General features: G+C 45.3%; 1 protein-coding gene across 2 annotated transcripts in view; it reads left to right on the forward strand.

Annotated features, from left to right (window-relative positions):
* FHOD1 (formin homology 2 domain containing 1) overlaps positions 1–19,570 on the forward strand; it is a 471,898-nt gene that overhangs the window by 305,281 nt on the left and 147,047 nt on the right. For both annotated transcript variants that reach the window (XM_033940727.1, XM_033940726.1), the window contains exon 5: positions 12,628–12,733. In XM_033940727.1, the coding sequence (XP_033796618.1) occupies positions 12,628–12,733 (106 nt within the window). The remainder of the gene's footprint in view (positions 1–12,627; positions 12,734–19,570) is intronic.

Genomic DNA, 19,570 nt, shown 5'->3' on the forward strand with positions numbered 1-19,570 from the left:
GATCTTTTGGGCCAGAGGCTCTAGAGATAGGATAAACAAAAGCGGAGACAATGGGCAGCCCTGCCGCGTACCCCTATACAACGAGAAGGACTGCGTACGACACTTATTGATAAGCAGCTGGGCCGTAGGAGACGTATAGAGATAAGTAATCCATTGATGGAAGGGCCCAGAGATACCGAATTGCTGCACGACCCAGAAAAGATAAGGCCATGTCACTTTATCAAAGGCCTTCTCCGCATCCAAGCTAGCCAAGAGATCATCCCCTGTGCGAGTCCTACCCTCCCCAAGGGCTACCATCGCCCGCAAGATATTGGCAGAGGCAAATCGGCCCGGGACAAAGCCAACCTGATCAGCATGAACTAAGTGAGGAATCACTTGAGCCAATCGGCGCGCCAAAATTGCTGTAAGGAGTTTCATGTCCTGGTTCAAAAGGGATATCGGCCGGTAGGAACCCACCAGCTCCGGATCCTTTCCAGGCTTCGGTAGGACCACCACATGGGCATGGCTCTGAGCAGGGAGAACCCGTCCCGTACTCTGCATGTCAGCGTACATGGCCGCCAATGCCGGTCCCACTTTAAATTTCAGAATCTTATAGAATTCTGGCCCCATACCATCCGGTCCAGGAGCCTTCGCGAGTTTCAACGCCCCCACCGCAGTGGTAATCTCATCACACGAAATAGGGGCATTCAGCAGGCTTAACTGCTGGTCCGATACTCGGGGTAACACAAGGTCCCGAAAAAAAGTGTCACGCGCCTCCAGATCATAAGGGCCCGGTCCGTATAGATCCTGGTAAAAACGAACAAATTGATCTTGAATCTCAGCTTCCCCTGTATAAACTGTGTTAGCGCTCGCCCGTATGCGAGAAATACGAGTAGCCTTACGAAATGGGCGCACCAGATTGGCCAATAATTTACCCGCCTTATTACCCCATTGATACAACCAAAACTTGTAGACGTCAATATGAGACATAGCTCTCTCAGTAAAAATAACATCAATTTGTTTACGCAGGCTCAGATATTCCGCCCTACAGGCCTCCGAAGGTGCGGCATGCAAGGCACTCCTACACAGACGTAATTGACGAGTGAGAGATACCAAAACTGCGTCGCGTTTCCGACGTTGCGCCACCGTATAGGCTATAATTCGTCCCCGAAGAAAGGCCTTAGCAGCTTCCCAGAAAATGGTATCAGAGACCTCTCCCCCACCATTAGTTTGACAGTAAAAGTCCCATTCCGTTTCAAGATATGCATGAAATGTTTTATCTAAATAAAGTGAAGGGTTCAAGCGCCATATACGATCATGGACAGGACCCTGCCAGTGCAAGGTGAGGGAGACTGCCGCGTGGTCGCTGAAGGGAACATCGAGGATATGAGTACGTACCACCCTACCGATGGCCTGTGACGGCATCAAGATGTAATCCAACCGGGAGTGGGTATGATGCACTGCGGAGTAAAACGTAAAATCCACTTCCCCAGGATGATGAGTTCTCCACACGTCTACCAGTCCCAGCTCGCTCATCAAAAAATTGACGCCAATGCGCTCATTATCTCCCCGCACCGCCCTCGGAGGTCTGCAGTCTAGGGTGGGATCGCTAGTGATGTTGAAATCCCCCGCCAGAATGGGCTCGTAATTAGGCAAGGCCAAAATATGAGCAAGCACAGCGGAAAAGAAAGAGTGATCATAGACATTAGGGCCATAAACATTACACAAGAGCACCGAACGATCTTGAAGGGTGCCAGCCCAAAGGACAAAACGGCCCTGGGGATCCACAATGGTCTTATGCGTAACTGCCACCACCGCTTTATTGATAAGAATCGTGACCCCACGCTGTCTGGAGTTATAAGAAGAGTACACCGCCTCCCCCACCCAATCCCTGACCAACTTGGAATGTTCACTAGATGTAAGGTGGGTCTCCTGGAGGAAAGCCACTGACACCCTTTCCCTCTTCAGGAAAGACATCACCTTCTTACGTTTGATGGGAGAGTGGAGACCATCCACATTAAGAGTTATATAAGTCAGATCAGCCATATCCATGTGAGCTGCAAAGAAACAGGAAAGAAAAACATAGGGTCTCATATTCCCAAAGAGCCTCCCAGCAGAGCCCTTCGGGAAAAAGGAAAGAAGAGAAAGACTCCCCGTCGCCAAGGGATACCCACCCCCTAACCCAGCCCTTCCCCCTCCAAGGCCAAGCCAACCCCCAACCCCCCCAAAGTGCGACCCCCACCCATCCACTCCTACCCACCCCCCACCTCCCCACCATACAAAAACCCGGGGAGTGCAGCAGGGAAACACCCCAGATCCCCCATCGTACCACAACATCCCTCCCCTGCCAATCCTGGAGGATCCCATAGAGAAAAGAGTACCCACCACCTCGCCTCCCCCTCCCCCCACCCTGCCATCCACACCCCACAAACAGTCCCCAAATCCAACACACAAACAGCCCCCACACAAACCCCCCCAGCCACACAGCCCGCACCCTATTCCCCTCCCCATTCACTACACCAATGTACACATCCCATCCCCTACCACCAGGCAGGCGTGCCCACCCCCCCATCACCCACAACCCCCAAAACCAAAAGGTAAAAAACATTCCCATATAACCCTCCCCCGCCCCCCTCCAGCCCATCCACAAAAGAACAGAGAATCAATAAACAGTGCAAAAAAACTTAGGAAATACAATGCAAATCCCAGAACCTTCAGAGAGCAATAATAATAACAGCCCCGTTCAGATCATGTCTCCATCGATCCCATGAAGGCGAGCAACCCCCAAAGGAGTTGCCTCCACTCCGGAGTCAAGCAGACATATAGAATCAATAGTGTCCCCTACCTATACAGGCAAATAAACAGGCAAACAAATAAACAAACAGAGCTCCCCCCCCCCCTGAAAGCAGTAAACGCCAGCATCGCGGCATCACGGACAATACAAAGTCCGCCATCCATCTCGAGGGGGAACACATTCCAGGCGCCAGAGAATGACAGGCCCAAAGTGAACTGGGACAGGGGCAGTCAGAAGCAAAAGGAGCCCCCTTAGGGGCCAGCGCCCGGCACCAGGAGTCACTAACGGCTCCACACCGCTCCCCAGTCCACAGAAGGATCCCATACGAGCCTGGAGGAATCAGTGAAGCAAGGACCTGGTATGGCAGGACCAGACAACCTAGGACGCAGCCTCCCCACGGCGCTCCGCCAAAAAGGCCTGCAGCTCCTCCTTGTTCTCGCACAGAAGAGCCCCTTCAGATGTATGAATCCGGACCCTGGCTGGATAGAGGACAGCAAATTTCATACCACGGTTCCGGAGCTCCGTGCAGTAGGGAGCCAAGGCCCTCCGTCTCCCCGCAACATCAGCCGAGTAGTCATTGAAAAGCAGGAGCTTCGCCCCTTCATAGGCCAAAGTCCCAGATCTGCGGAACATCGCCAAAATACGATCCTTAACAGCTGCATTCAGATATCGGGCAATCACCGGTCTTGGGCGCGCCTCATCCCCTCTCGATGTCCCAATGCGATGCACCCGCTCAATCACACAGCCTCCTGCTTCAAGGTGCAAGCCCACCTGTTCTGGCAGCCATTTTTCCATGAGGTCTCTCAGCTCCGGATCTTTGACCCGCTCAGGGAGGCCAATGAGCCTCAAATTATTCCGCCACCCCCTGTTCTCCTGGTCTTCTAGACGGGAGTGGAGCAACTTGCAGGTGGCTTCCAAGTCCCGAACCCGCGTTTCCGTCAGCCCTGCTGCATCTTCCCGGGCCGAAACCCGCTGTTCTAGCTGGGTAATCTGAGACCCTTGGCGCTCGACACAATCCTTCATCTCGTCGACCGCCGCCTGGAATCGTGCAAATTTGTCGTCAATCAGGGCCGACAGATGCCGAGTCAGCTCCCTGATAGTCTCCTCCTGCAGCGCGACGGTGGTTTTAGGAGAAGCGCTGGCGGCCGCCATGTTTGAGGGGAGCGTGGTCTGTCTCAGTTTGACGGGCCGCGGAGTCTTCGAGGGCATGACCCAGGACCCGACACTATCCCCGAGGCAAATTCGCGCCACCACCTTGCGCCGCGAGGTCCCAGCGTCTCTTGGAGACCAAAAAATAAACCCGGCCACGAGGTAAGCACTGCTATAAAAAGCTGGAAGGGCTGGAAAGGAACGGAGCTCGGGCTGGAAGCCTCCGCTCAGCTAAGCCTCATCACGTGACCCCCATAAAGTTTGATTAATTGCCTATTCTACATTCTAGGCAATGTACAAATGGTTAAAAATATCTAAAATCATGGGTAAAATATTACATAGACATACAGTATAACATATTAAATTAAAAACAGAAAAAAAAATGTAAATACAATATCAAAACAACAGGGAAATTATTTAGTGGTTACAATCTATATTAAATTTAATATATAAAGGTAAAAACATTAGGAGGGAAGACAAACATGAAAAAAAAAGAAATGTTTTCTGTTCTCCTTGTCCAGCAGTAGGCCTCCCTTCCTTTTCCTGCCACCCCTGACAAGCAGCACCTCTTTTGTACTCCCCCTGTCCAATAGTAGGCCTTCCTTCCTTTTTTTGCCCCCCCATCCATCAGCACCGCTTCCCATGTCCAGCAGCAACCCTTACCTCCACCATCATCTGCCTGAAGCCAACACCAATAACTCTGCCCTCCACCGACATCTGCCTGAAGCTGCCACGGCCTGAAGGCACCGACAGCCTCTGCGTCCTGCTCCGATTCCCTCCTCACCGTCGCTTGCCGTTTCCCCCCCCCCCCCCCGGGAAAGCTTAGTGCGTTTCGGCAACCTCCTGTCTGCAGGCCGCTCACCTGTTGTCCCTGGCCCGTTCGAGAGAGGAGCCGTGTCAGGCGGGTGAGCAGGCAAGAGGGAAGATGCTGGCAGGTGCACCTGTGCCCCCCCCCCTCCGAATCAGCGGCAGCAGTGAGGCGGTACTCTGGCGGTGAGTGACAGCGAGGGGGGAGTTGCTCTGTGTTCTGGCCTGCCACTGTGTTCGAAAATCGAATTTGTCATGGAGACACACCTCACGGCGCCAGGACTCACGAAGTTTCAAGAGCGCATGGGCGCTCTAGGGTTTTATTATTATAGATATATATCGTACTAAACATCATTTCCAAAAGGTTAAGAAAATAAAAAGAGAAACCCTACTCACAATGGTTGTAGTTCAGAGCAAGTGGACATAGCCCTAATGAATATGCATGAGAGAGATTTGCATATAATGGAAATGACAGGTATGCAAATCTGCTCTATGCATATTCAGTAAGGCTATCCTGAAAACCCAATTGGCCTGGTGGTCCTCCAGGACAGGGTTGGGAACCACTGATCTACAGGACAGAGGATCCAAGATGGCTGCAGGTCTAGCTAGCTGAGCAACATGCTACAGAGAGCTCGCATAAACTACAAATTTCAACCTTTACTTGGTAATATAATTACTTTAAGATGCCGAAGAGGAGAGAATGAAGTGCTGCTGGGGCCTTGCGGCGATCTGCTGGGCTCACCTTCGACAATATTGAAGAGCTTTTGCGGCATGTGCAAGATATGCCGAGTGTGTCGGCAACTTCCCCACTGGAGAGGCGGGATGGATGCAGGCTCCTTGGGACTAGAAACAATGTTGAGTCCCAACGCAAGGGCAACCCTCCCTCTTCCTCAGATTGCCAGATCCCCGTGAGTGGAGGAACATCCGGAAGGCAGAATGCACCCTCCCTTGGAGGCCAAGGTGAACATAGAGGAGAGTAATGGAGATGGAAACTGAGGTAACGACAGCTTTGAGGACTAACCAAATCCAGGAGAGTGACTGCCAAAGATAAATTTCAACTGGTAAGAAACTGGACTTAAAAATTTACCTATAGAAAAACCCTCAGAGGTAACTCTGGAATCTATTTGGGATCTTGTGGCTGATCTGGCTAAATCAATAAAACCCCAGCTAGTGCAGCTGGAAGATAAACTTAAAGTTCAGCAAAGTGATATTAAGAACTTGAGGATGGAAATTGAGGATTCCAAAAATACTATTGTTAATATCCAACAAGAAAATAAAGTTTCTAAACAACTTTCTGAGACATTAATTAAGGATAACATTAACCTAAGAAGAAAGTTGGAATCCTTAGAGAACTTCTCTCGTAGCAATAATCTTAGGTTGATTAATTTCCCTAGGGTTACAGCTGTAACTCCTAGTGAAATGTTGAAACAGTATATGAGGGAAATTCTGGAAATACCTGAGGATACATTACCACCATTAATTCAAGTCTACTATTTACCTACTAAAGGAGATAGACTACCACAAGAAACTAACCATAAAAACACACAAAACTTAATATTTCAACCGTTGGAACTTTCTGAAAAGGAAGTAGCAACAGCAGCTACGCTTCTTCTTACTATAGCCTTAGCACTGGATAAAAACTGGTTGCTTAGGATTTTCTTTAAACACAAACAAAAAGAATTTCTGGGATTTAAAATCTTAATGTTTCCAGATCTGGCATGGGACACACAAAAACGTAGATGTGAATTTTTGCTTTTAAAACCCGGGGTTATTGCTCTAGGGGCGACATTCTTCTTGCAACATCCATGTAAATGTGTGATACATTATCATATGAGAAAATATGTTTTCTATGACCCTTGCCAGCTGACAACTTTCTTGTCAGTATCATGCCTGGAAGAGGGATAAATATGAATGCTGTTGAGGATGATGGCTATCGAAGCTCAGTTAATTAGTCCTTAGTTTTCCTTTTTTTAAGTATAACTCGCTAATTCTACTACTTGGATTCCTATTTGAGGACTTGAGTTGAATTTAAGCAAAATTTTTTCTTGCATTTTATTTAATTAATATTTTTATTGAAATTTTATGAAAACAGTAAGTAACAAATATTAGTACAAATTTAGTACAGTAAATTGGAAAGTTGCATTACAAAAGTAATATGTATAGATATTCATTGACAAAGTGATATACAAGTATCTAAAATCAAACAATATCGCAAAAAAGGTCTAATGGAGCCCACATTTTTTGGAAGTGGAGTTGGGTTTGGTTTCGTGATGCCAGAATATCTTCATATTTCCTAATGGAGCACATATAATTCTACCATTCAGCAGCGTGCAATTGGAATGACAGACAACTATGTGGACTGCAATAGCGAAGAGTTTAGTGTGTTCATCAATCAGGATTATGAGATGTTAATATAATTGTTTTGAAGGTGATGGGTTTTGAATTGTCAATGGAAAAGATGGTTCTTATTTTGAGCCAAACATTAACTCAGAAAGAGTGAACATTGAGACAGTAAAAGAGGGAGTAGGACAGAGAGCCTAAATCTGAAGAGCATGACCAGCACAGATTAAGCTTAATCATTTTTCAATACTCTAGCAAGTTTAACTGGATTGAGATATGGATGCTGCTAACGTGGGTCGAGAAAAATGTTTCCAAAAAGAATTCCAATCAATATCTGTATGCTAAAGGTCAAATTCTGCTATTTAGGTGCATATTGATGTCACAATGATGTAAAGATTGTGCATCAGATTGAAAAGAGAGAGAGAGTTGAAAAAGATAAAAGGGATGGGATGAGTTCCCTATGAGGAAAGGCTAAAGTGGCTGGGGTTCTTCAGTCTGGAGAAGAGATGGCTGAGGGGAAATATGATAAAGATCTATAAAATATTGAATGGAGTGGAATTGAGTAGATGTGAATTGCTTGTTTACTCTTTCCAAAAATACTAAGACTAGGGGGCATGTGGTGAAGCTATTTTTGTAGGCCTACTACCAATATACCATACTCAACCAAAAAAGGATGAAAAAACCCACTACATATTAAAAAAAAAAAAATAGTAAACTGCAAATCCAAAAAAAAAAGTGGGAATTATCACCCAACTAAAATATTAAAATCTTCCTTTTCTGCTGGTAAATGTCTGCTTTGTCTGTAAACTGCATATGGCTTCTCTACTATTCTGATTGTATATGCCTCAGTTTATTGTTTAATTGTATATACAATCATACTCCCTCTGTTAATTGTCTGTTCAGATTGTGGAATAATTCTAAAACTCCCCAGCCCAACTTTTCACAGTCTTTTAACTTAAGAGCAAAGCACAGGGAACCATACCTAGTCTTATCTCCAGCTGCTTAAAGAGATGCAGGCAGTCTCCTGTTTGCTTCATAGCTAACCTGTGGATCTCCCCTCTGCCTTCACTAAAATATTAGAATCTTCCCTTTCTGCTTGATTGGCAGCACTATAGATTGTGTCTGGTGCCTAGGCCCTCCCACCCATCTCTGGGCTCATATCATGTCTATACACCTATCAATTACCCTCAGCAATCCACCACCTGATCCTGACAATTGAATATTTCCTCTAATCAAGGCTTCTACTGCCAAACCATTATCAGGTGTCCCCCCTCTCCAATTCAGCATACCCTTATACTCAGAAACTATCTGGCCTAGTGGTAGAGTCACTGCCTCTATACCCAGAGGTTGTGGGATCAAATCTCAGCATTGGCCCCGTGACTTTGGCAAGCCAGTTAATTACTGGGCCGATCAGCCTTTCTCTCCCCGACGTCAATTCTGCTGTTGGAGAGGAAGTTCGGGCCAGCCAATCACTGCCTGGCTGGGCCGGAACTTCCTCTCCGACGGCAGAATTGACGTCGGGGAGAGGAATGCTGGTCGGCCCGATGCAGGGAAGCAGGGAGAGCTAGGGCAGCGGCGGCTTTGGGGCCTGTTACCCGATGGCGGCAGCTTGGGGGCCTGTTCCCCAATGGTGGCAGCAGTGGCTTGGTGGAGGGCAGGGAGAAAGAAAGAAAGGGGGCAGGCAGGGAGAAAGAAGGGAAACAGAAAAAAAGAAAGGGGGCATGAAGAGAGAATAAAAGAAAGGACAGGGAGAGAGGAAGAAAAAGTTGGGGGAGGGAATGAGGTCTGGAGGAGAGGAAGCATACAGGCTGAAAGAAGGGAAGAAAGATTGGATGCACAGTTAGAAGAAGAAAGTGCAACCAGAGACTCATGAAATCACCAGACAACAAAGGTAGGAAAAATGATTTTATTTTCAATTTAGTGATCAAAATGTGTCTGAATTTATATCTGCTGTCTATGGCCTCCCTTTTACTAAACCACAATAGAGGTTTTTAGCGCAGGGAGCCTATGAGCGTCGAGAGCAGCGCTGGGCATTCAGCACAGCTCCCTGCGCTAAAAACTGCTATTGTGATTTCAGGGCCGCCATCAGAAATTTCTGGGCCCCTTACTGAGCAATCCTATTGGGCCCCCCACGCACCCCTTCCCCCCACCCCCGACACCCCTCCCCCTTCTTCCATGGGCCGAATACACACATACTTTTCTGCTAATGCTCCACCTAAGCCAGTCCCGTAAAATCTTCTCACGTCCATTGGGTGATTTGGCATAGAGGAGATATTCATAAAAAGAACGTCCGTCAAGATCTTTACTCATAGACTGTGCCATTTGCTTTAAATCATCTTCCATCATTAATCAAAATTGTACAATTCTTTCTCTGTCTTTGTCCTGAATGGCATCTGGCCACATTGCTGGATCCTTCCAGTCAACAAATTTATGAGCAGGCGCGGAGAACGTATTTTTAAACAAATGTAGTTTATCCTTGTACTCCTTATGTAATTTTAATCATCTATGGATATGTTTGTATGTTTATGTTCAAATGGTTTTATTTATTTCCCCAAATTTATTTTTGTTATACGCATTGAAAATATTTGATATTGCGTTTAAATCAAAATCTCAATAAACTTGAAACTTGAAACGAGTGCCCGTGAGATTGTGGGAGGGTTAAATACTCAAAACTTAGAAGAATAACAATTTATTTAAAGTTTTTGCTACGCCAGCTTTCTGGTATCTTTACATACAGTGGCGTACGTAGCATATGTAACACCCGGGGCCCATCATTTTTGGCACCCCCCCCATCTGTAAGAAAAACATGATTTTTAGTAACAAACCACACGTCACACATGAGTACCTAGGAAAAGGCAGCATCTTACATATTGCAGTGAGCAGTACATCAATACACCCATTGTAAAACTAAACAAGCCAGACCAGCACAGATCAATCCTACACCGTCAATCCTAACAGAAAACCATGTCTTTCGAACACACAGAACACAGAAAACACCTTCACCTAGTATGGAATATGTCATCACAAACTAACCCCTCACTCTTTTACAAAACTGTAGTGTGGATTTTAGCCACGGTGGTAACAGCCCTGACGCTCATAGAATTCTGAGCATCAGAGCTGCTACCACCACGGCTGGCGCTAAAAAACGCTCCACAGTTTTGTAAAAGGAGGGATAAAATAGAAATACACAGTTTCAAAGCTCTAGCTCGGAGGTGCCCAAACTTTTTGAGCTTGTGAGCTACTTTAAAATGATCAAGTCAAAATGATCTACCAACAATAAAATGAAAAAACACAAAGCACACTATACGCTGAGAAAATGTTAATTATCATTCCTATTCTGAGTTTTTTTCAAAGAGGTCAAGGCAGATGATTCTATGCATTGTCACCTCAGTAACAACCATACAAAAATAGACAAATATATACCCCCCTTCCTTTTTATTAAACCACAATAGCCGTTTTTAGCGCAGGGAGCTGCGCTGAATGCCCAGCGTTGCTCTTGATGCTCTTAGGCTCCCTACGCTAAAAACCACTATTGTGGTTTAGTAAAAGGGGACCATATTGTAAAATATAGACAGCAGATATAAATTCAGAACTGTGCATAGTAAGTAAAGGGAAGTTTTCATCTCTGGGAATTTACCCAGTTAACTATTAAGTTATTTGGGCAAATTCCTTTGAAAACTGTGGTAATACTGCCTCCACTTTGCTAAATTTAAAATAAAATCATTTTTCCTACCTTGTCTGGTGATTTCATGAGTCTCTGGTTGCACTTTCTTCTTCTGACTGTGCATCCAATCTTTCTTCCCTTCTATCAGCCTGTATGCTTTCTCTCCTCCACACCTCATTCCCTCCCCCAACTTTTTCTTCCTCTCTCCCTAACCTTTCTTTCTTTTTTTTCTGTTTCTCTTCTTTCCTTCTGTTTCCCTGCCTGCCCCCTTTCTTTCTTTCTCCCTGCCGTTCCCCAAGCCACTGCCACTGCCGCTGCCATCGGGGAACAGGATCCACCAATGGATAACAGGCCCCAAAGCCGATGTCGACGCCGACACAAGCTCTTCCTGCTTCGGGCCGATCAGTCTTCCTCTCCCCGACGTCAATTCTGCCTTGGAGAGGAAATTCCACCCAGCCAGGCAGCAATTGGCTGGCCCGAACTTCCCCTCCGACTGCAGAATTGACGTCGGGGAGAAGAAGACTGATCGGCCCGATAGATTAGATCGCCAAGACAAAGTGAGTCCTGGGTGATCGACTCACTTTGCCTTGGCGAGCTACTGGCGCCCCTGCCTTAGAACATTGCCTAGGACCCTGGGGGAGCCCGGGCCCCCTGTCAGCTCCGGGCCCCTGAATGCAGGACTGGTAGTACTGCCCTGATGGCGGCCCTGTGTGGTTTAGTAAAAAGGGAGGGGGTATATTTGTCTATTTTTGCATGGTTGTTACTGAGGTGACAGTGCTTAGAGTCATCTGCTTTGACCTCTTTGAAAAACCCCCGGAATAGGAATGATAGTTAACATTTTCTCAGCGTACAGTGTGCTTTGTGTTTTTTTTTAAATTTTATTGTTGGTAGATCATTTTGACTTGGTCATTTTAAAAGTAGCTTGCAAACCCAAAAAGTATGGGCACCCCTGGCCTAGACATTCTGTTATAAAATCATCCTCTTAGTGCCTGTTTTGCACTGCTAACCAGCTAAATTTTATTAGGGATCTCAACCATGTGGAGAGGCCAGTTTTACCTAGAACATTGAGATGTCCAGGCTAAAGTGTTCTCAATTCCAGTACAACAGTATTTCACAAAAAGCTGTGCTGAATGTAAAGCCTGCATGTGCATGTATGGGTACTTAAATTAGGAGTCATCATTTTACAAACATATATGTGGATAAAAGAAGCAACATGAACCCATCACTTACATGTAGAAGTCTAGATTTTGCAACTTCCGTGTGTAAGTGGCACCACATACACATGCAACCGTTCCATTTTACAATCCTAGACATGTAAGTACAGCCAAATAAGTAGTGAGTTTGTAATTTTTGTTTTCTTCATTTTTGAGGAGGAAATAAACAGTGGAGGGTTAAAGAGAATTACTATCTTAATCTCTTTAGCAAAGCTCTGTCCAAAACTAGCACTTTTTAAAATTCCAAGCAAGCCACTGAGCTGGTGTAGAACTTAATGTGGAAATTTTTTCCCCCATAAATAAGTACTTCCTTTGTAAAATGGAAAATACATATGTGAATTTTTGTCCCACCAAAAGCATGCTTGAATCAAGGTGTCCCACTCCCACCTTATCCCCTTGAAATTCTATGTAGTGTGGCTTTCTGAAATTGTTGTTTACATATATGTTCAATCTATATATGTAAATGCCGTTGTCTACATGTCATGATGCTTCTAAACTAACACCCTAAGACTACATTTAGGAGAATTTTCAGCCCAAAACCTAGCTGGCTAGATTTAACTGAAAATTCTCATAAAGATAATCTATAAAAAATTACTTAGGTGTTTTGTTTTTTGGTTTGTTTGTTTTTTTGTTTACTCAGCTATTAATTTATGGTGGTATTTTCTGGGTTTTTTTTATAGGAAGACAAAGACTTGGTTCCAGAGTTTGTGAATTCAGAAGGTTTAACTTGTCTGATCAAAGTTGGAGCAGAAGCTGATCAAAATTACCAGAACTACATTTTAAGAGGTGCCTGTATATATAATTATTTTAATTAATTTTCTATAGAATAATCAAAATGAAGTTATGAAACTAGGAAGATCTATATTAGCAGGTGAATACATTGATGTAGTACTGAATTAATGGTCACCAAAAATGATGGAAATTGGAAGATGGGGGATTAGTGAGAGCAAAGAAGCTGGATAATTAGAAGTGGGGGGGAATTTGTAGAATTACTATAAAGGAATACATAGAAAACAGAAAGAAAAGTAGAAAAAATTTTGAAAAGTCATGTGTACAATTGTTTGTATTTTATCTAATGAAATCCTTGACTAAGAATCCACTGTGGTAGAAGCAATTATACAGTTCATACAACAGTATTACAGTAGTCAAGCAGAGTTGAAAGAGTTTGTAGCTACAGCCTGCAAAATTACTCAAGGGTAATGTGTATAGTTAAAAACATTGGAATGTAAGATCAAAATCTATCAAACCTGACAGTGGCCAGTCCGAATCATTTACAAATACCAGGCAGATCCTCAAGAGCCAATTCATTCCTTATAACTCACTCCAAGTGATGTGCAGTAGACTATTTGATGAAAAATTGTTTATGGACTTGTCCTCTAGGAATCTCCTTTAAAACCAGCTATGTTAGATACCTTGACCACATCCTCTAATCTTAGTACTATTGAAAAGAATAAGTACAATTCTTATAAACCCCTTCTACACAGGGGCATAGCCAGTTCTCCATGTTTTTTTATTTGGGGGGGAGGGCAAGGATTAATTGGGATAGATGCATTTCCTCTTCTCTTGTCCAAGTGTTAAAATATTACCTTTGTTGGCAGGGATGCTGAAGCCTTGCTACCCAAAAAAAATTCACTGCCCATGCTATTCCCCTCCTCATGCTACTGCAGTAAAAAAAAAAAACACCAACAACTTACAAAGTGAGTATACACAAAGTACCCAAGCTTTGGCAGCTGGAGAAATGCTACCAACTTTCTCTCTACTGCATCAACACAAGGAGGTGGGGAGTGGCTCAAGTAGCAAATCTCTTTGGCTGGCGAGATTTTGACATCCCCATCAGCCATTTAAAAAGTGTTGCAGATTTGGAAACCTGGCTACCAAAGACCACTACTTCTACAACAATAATGATTTTGTAAATCTCTAAGATATAACAACACTAAAGAATTGGCTAACACACCTTGTCCTTGGAACAAAACAGTCTAAAGAAGTGAAACAGATCTATGGATTTGTAAATGATGGACATCAGTATGAGCCCTTGATAGATCAACGAAAACCTCTGGCTCAGGCAAATGCAAGTCCACAATGTGTTTGTGTGATTGGTGTGACTGTGGCACTTTAAAGTCTTAGGAATGTTAGTAACAAAAATCTCCTTTATATTTGGTGCTAGAGATTTCTGATAATTCTCTTATTCCCTTACGAAGATTCATTGAGGACTTGCATTTGCACTTTACATACAAAAATGGCGTATGTTCTGGACTGTTAATAGAGACTTGCATTAGCACTTTATACTTATTTGTTTTTTGTTTTGTCATATTCCATCAGATATATATATATATTTGTATTTTATGAATTGCTAGTAAGCACTGCGCACTTTGCATTTCTTTTACTATTCATTAGGTATTTACCTTTCACCACCTGCACTTTATACATAGGTACTGTTTTTGTCTACTGTATTGTTTACTTTTTATAGCACAATCTATTTATTCTCTTATTTATTTATTTCCATATTTATTAGGTGGGTTTTTGTTTATTGGGTGGTTCTTTAGGGTATGTATGTATTAGCCTTTACAACCCCTTCTCCTTGGTGCAGAAGTCTATTGTGTTTGTTTGGGGAGTGTTACTTGATTTACACATTTATTAATTTTGTATGGACTATATGATGTATGAGGCTATTCTCATTTAGACTATGGTCTGGTGCTGGTCACCTTTTGAGATATTGCCTGAGCCAGAGGTTTTCATTGATCTATCAAGGGCTCATACTGATGTCCATCATTTACAAATCCATAGATCTGTTTCACTTCTTTAGACTGTTTTGTTCCAAGGACAAGGTGTGTTAGCCAATTCTTTAGTGTTGTTATATCTTGGTTATTATTGGCTATTATTTAATTAGGGTTATATTATTGTGCTGTTTTTGTAAATCTCTGTCATGTCCCTTCTCAGTTGTGTCTTTTTTGAGCCACAGAAATGACTTCAAAAATCCCCATATCATACACATGGTAACAGATACAAAATGAATTTTGCTTCATATTACTGCTGAAGGAAATTCTCTTTGTTTGTACAGTACTGATAGTAAAGAAAGCTGAGTAATTTTCACAAAGCCTCTGTCTCGTGTCAAGATATTTATTTATTTAAAACATTTGTAGCCCGCATATCCAGCATCTATGCGGGTGACAGCAATACATACATAATTAAAACAAAAATCAACAAATCACAATACAACACAGTTATAACTTACAGCCCGAAACCTGCTCCTTAAAACAAATAAGGCTAGATAACTGCTAAAATTACCCATTGCCTAGGTTTGAAAAGGCAATGCATTTCATCGGAAAAAAAAAAGCTTTCAAACTTTTCCAGAATGCCAAAAAGTCTGGAATTGAGTTCCACAATGAAGGTCCAGCCATCTGAAACATTAGGAATTGATTTACAACCTTAGTGACTGAACAAAGCGGAGGGACAATCAAAAGGTCTCTAGCTTGTGATCTCAGAGGACGACAAGGTACATATGCCTGTAATAAAGAGGCAATCACCTTAGGTAACAAGTCACAAACAGAGTGAAAAGGCTGGTTTTAGTTCTCATGTATAAAGATATGGAAGAGATTTGCAAACCCATTCCATGAACCTAGAAATATATATTTTGTTTTGTTCCACATTTATAAACAAAATACTAGAATCCTTGTCGTCAGCAGCAGATGAATCCAAAACAAGTGGGTTGTCTGTCCACCACCAAGCAGAGATAGAGAACATCAAGCATAAGCTCTGTCATATATATTATGGTAAGCTCACTGGTCATCCAGTATTCTCTATCTCCAGCAGGTGGATGGATGGATGGTCTCTCTCCTGCTCCTGGTTTCACATGTTGTTTGGTGTGGTCTGCAAGCAGTAGCTCAGATTGGCTCTGTTAGACCCAACTAAGCTTCTATTTTGGCTATGCTAATTCAATTGAATGAGGGAAGTGGGCTTCTTGGGTACCTATTCTAGGCTATAGCAGGTGGTGCCAGTTCTGTATCCATCCCCAGTAACCTCATTTGGATTTATCCTGCAATTCTAATTCCTTCCTCACGTTATAAAAACAAAACCAAAAATAGCAGGCTGGTTGTCAAACCCAGAGGGAATGCAGTGGACTGGAGGCTTTTATAGAAAGAGCAGTTAGATATTTGTGTGTTTTGTACAATAAGTATGGCCTGGTTTACTGCTGGATTGTGTTCTTATGTTCTTATCGTTTCTCCATTTGGCCCTGCCTCATGTACAGCCCCTAGTTCATTGGTTTAAATGGGCCCCCCTAACTGCCCCCCTGAAGGGCTGCATTGGGTGACTACCCTCGAATTTTATTTTTTTTCTTAACTGGCAGCTCATTTTCTACTGTTGAGGAGGAAGGCGTATGTGCATCCAGAGAGAATGCGCTTTGTGGTGATGGCCTGGCGTTGGATGATCTGTGGCTGTATTGATTTCCTTCACCATGAGATTTTAGCATCTCTGCCTGTCCTGATGCTGATTTTTATTTGTGCTGGGAAGCGTATCTTAGAAGGTGTGCATCTCTGGAAAAGTTTGAGTATTTGATGGTTCATAGTCGTGCCGGGTTTTTCCTGTGGCGGGATTTTTGCCCCCCCAACCCCCACAAAAAAAAGATTGCCAAGGTTTCCGGGTCTTTCACATCCTGCAGTGCAACCGCAGATTGTAGTTCCCAAAATAGCTTGGCTCTCGTGCAGGAGAGTGAGCATGGTACAGCCCTCCTATGTGGGTGGACCACTGAGATGATGGCTACTCTATGCAGTGATGGAAACAAATGCAGCAATGTGCTGAAGTATGCTCATGTGGGCAAATTTAAAGCCACACAAATACACACCAATGGATGTAATAGTAATGCAGAATTAAAAAGAAAAGAAGAAACATGGACTTCCCCTGGCTACATTCAATGGGCATGTCACGCTGCAGAGAACATGCAGTGATGGAGGTGGGCCAACTATATTCTGATTTTTAGATTGGGGGAGAGTGTGGCACAATGGTTAAAGCTATAGCCTCAGTACCCTGAGGTTGTGGGTTCAAACCCACACTGCTCCTTGTGACCCTAGGCAAGTCACTTAGGGCTCCTTTTACAAAGGTGCTCTAGCATTTTTAGCGCAGGCACAAGATTAGCGTGCACTATAGCGTGCGCTAGCCAAGAAATTACCGCCTGCTTAAAAGGAGGTTGTAGCATGCGTGCTAAAACAGCTAGCGTGCCTTTGTAAAAGGAGCCCTTAATCCCCCGCTTTACCCCAGGTACATTAGATAGATTGTGAGCCCGACGGGACAGATAGGGAAAAATGCTTGAGTACCTGAATAAATTCATGTAAACCGTTCTGAGCTCCCCTGGGAGAACAGTATAGAAAATTAAATAAATAAATAAATACCTTTAATTCTCTGGGGAAGTCAGGTAGACTTCAATGGCTTCTTCAACTCGCACAGCCCTGGCAATTTGATATCAACTTTGCAAAGCTTCATATATGTGATTGGTATTTGCCATGCACAGCAGTTTTAGGGCTCAACATGTAGCTTTTGAAAGGCACCTTGGCTCTTATGAGGCCTTTTACATGTAGACTCCAGGTGAGTGGAGATCATTGAGGCCATAACTGCTGCTCTTTGCCATTCACGCTTACTACATTTTCCCTTCCTGTTCTATCCTGCACCCACTGGGCACCATTTGTCTGATCTTTTGAATATTCATATTTCATATTACATTTGCCTGAAATTGATATCACAGGATCCCTGAGGAAGGCGTGTTTTGCTGAAACATGGCCTGTGTTGAGTCTTTCAATTACAAATGTGGACATTCCGCTGAGCCAGAAAGCCCTGTCTCTCTTCTCTGCGTTCTTCTAAGTGCCTTTCTGGCACCGCGGCTTCTTTATTTTGTTAGGGAGTCGCTGTGCGTTTGTTAATTGATCGTGTATTTTCTTTGTTTCAAAAAAAAAAAAAAAAAGGACTTTTTATTGTGTTTCTGCTGGTTCCATCAACAGGCCCTTCTTGGGCATCAGCCATGCTGCTAGGCCTCATTTTGCTGCAGCTGTATTTTCTTCTTCCCTGGCCTCTCTCTGGGCTCACCTCGTGTGAGCAGAATGGCCGGGACCCTTTTTCCTTCGTTGGAATCGAACTGAGTAGCTTCGATCCCCGGTAAGTTTTCTTTCTTTCTTTCTTCTAGGTGCGTTACCTCGGTAACGCCACCGGCTGAGTCTCAGGCATTCCAGGCATCGAGTGCAATCGTGCCCGCCTCTACGAGACCATCGAAGCGTGCCTCCTATCATGGGAATACTCATCTCGAGGTTGCCCTTTATGGAGCGCACTGCTGCACCTTTATTACCAGTTTCATTGGTACGGTGCCGACTTCTGAACCTCGACGGACTTCGGTGTGCCTCGACGTCGACTGGGGCTTCGTGCCTCGACTGAGGCTTCGTACGTCGACTGAGGCTTCGTGCCTCGACGTCGGTTGAGGCTTCGTGCCTCCATGTCGACTGAGGCCTTGTGCCTCGACGTCTCCTGGGGCTTAGTGCCTCGACGTCGGCTGAGGCTTCGTGCCTCGACGTCGCCTGAGGCTTCATGCCTCGACGTCGCCTGAGGTTTTGTGCCGCGACGTCGACTGGGGCTTTGTGCCTCGACCTCGACGGGGGCTTTGTGCCTCGACCTCGACGGGGGCTTTGTGCCTCGACCTCGACGGGGGCTTTGTGCCTCGACCTCGACGGGGGCTTTGTGCCTCGACCTCGACGGGGGCTTTGTGCCTCGACGTTGACTCTGGCTTTGTGCCTCGACGTCGTTTGAGGCTTTGTGCCTCGACTGAGGCTTTGTGCCTCGACGTCGACTGAGGCTTTGTGCCTCGACGTCGACTGAGGCTTTGTGCCTCGACGTCGACTGAGGCTTTGTGCCTCGACGTCGACTGAGGCTTTGTGCCTCGACGTCGACTGAGGCTTTGTGCCTCGACGTCGACTGAGGCTTTGTGCCTCGACGTCGACTGAGGCTTTGTGCCTCGACGTCGACTGAGGCTTTGTGCCTCGACGTCGGCTGAGGCTTTGTGCCTCGACGTCGGCTGGGGCTTTGTGCCTCGACGTCGGCTGGGGCTTTGTGCCTCGACATCGGCTGGGGCTTTGTGCCTGGGCGTCGGCTGGGGCTTTGTGCCTGGGCGTCGGCTGGGGCTTTGTGCCTGGGCGTCGGCTGGGGCTTTGTGCCTCGACGTCGACTGCGGCTTTGTGCCTCGACGTTGTCTGAGGCTTTGTGCTTCGACTTTCTGCCTCGACGTCGACTGGGGCTGGGTGTCACGACGTCGACTGAGGCAGGGTGCCTCGACGTCGTCTGAGGCTTTGTGCCTCGACGTCGTCTGAGGCTTTGTGCCTCGACGTCGTCTGGGGCTTTGTGCCTGGGCGTCGGCTGGGGCTTTGTGCCTGGGCGTCGGCTGGGGCTTTGTGCCTGGGCGTCGGCTGGGGCTTTGTGCCTGGGCGTCGGCTGGGGCTTTGTGCCTGGGCGTCGGCTGGGGCTTTGTGCCTGGGCGTCGGCTGGGGCTTTGTGCCTGGGCGTCGGCTGGGGCTTTGTGCCTGGACGTCGGCTGGGGCTTTGTGCCTGGACGTCGGCTGGGGCTTTGTGCCTGGACGTCGACTGCGGCTTTGT

Source organism: Geotrypetes seraphini, chromosome 4 (genome assembly GCF_902459505.1).
Source record: "Geotrypetes seraphini chromosome 4, aGeoSer1.1, whole genome shotgun sequence".
In the NCBI taxonomy this organism is placed as follows: domain Eukaryota; kingdom Metazoa; phylum Chordata; class Amphibia; order Gymnophiona; family Dermophiidae; genus Geotrypetes; species Geotrypetes seraphini.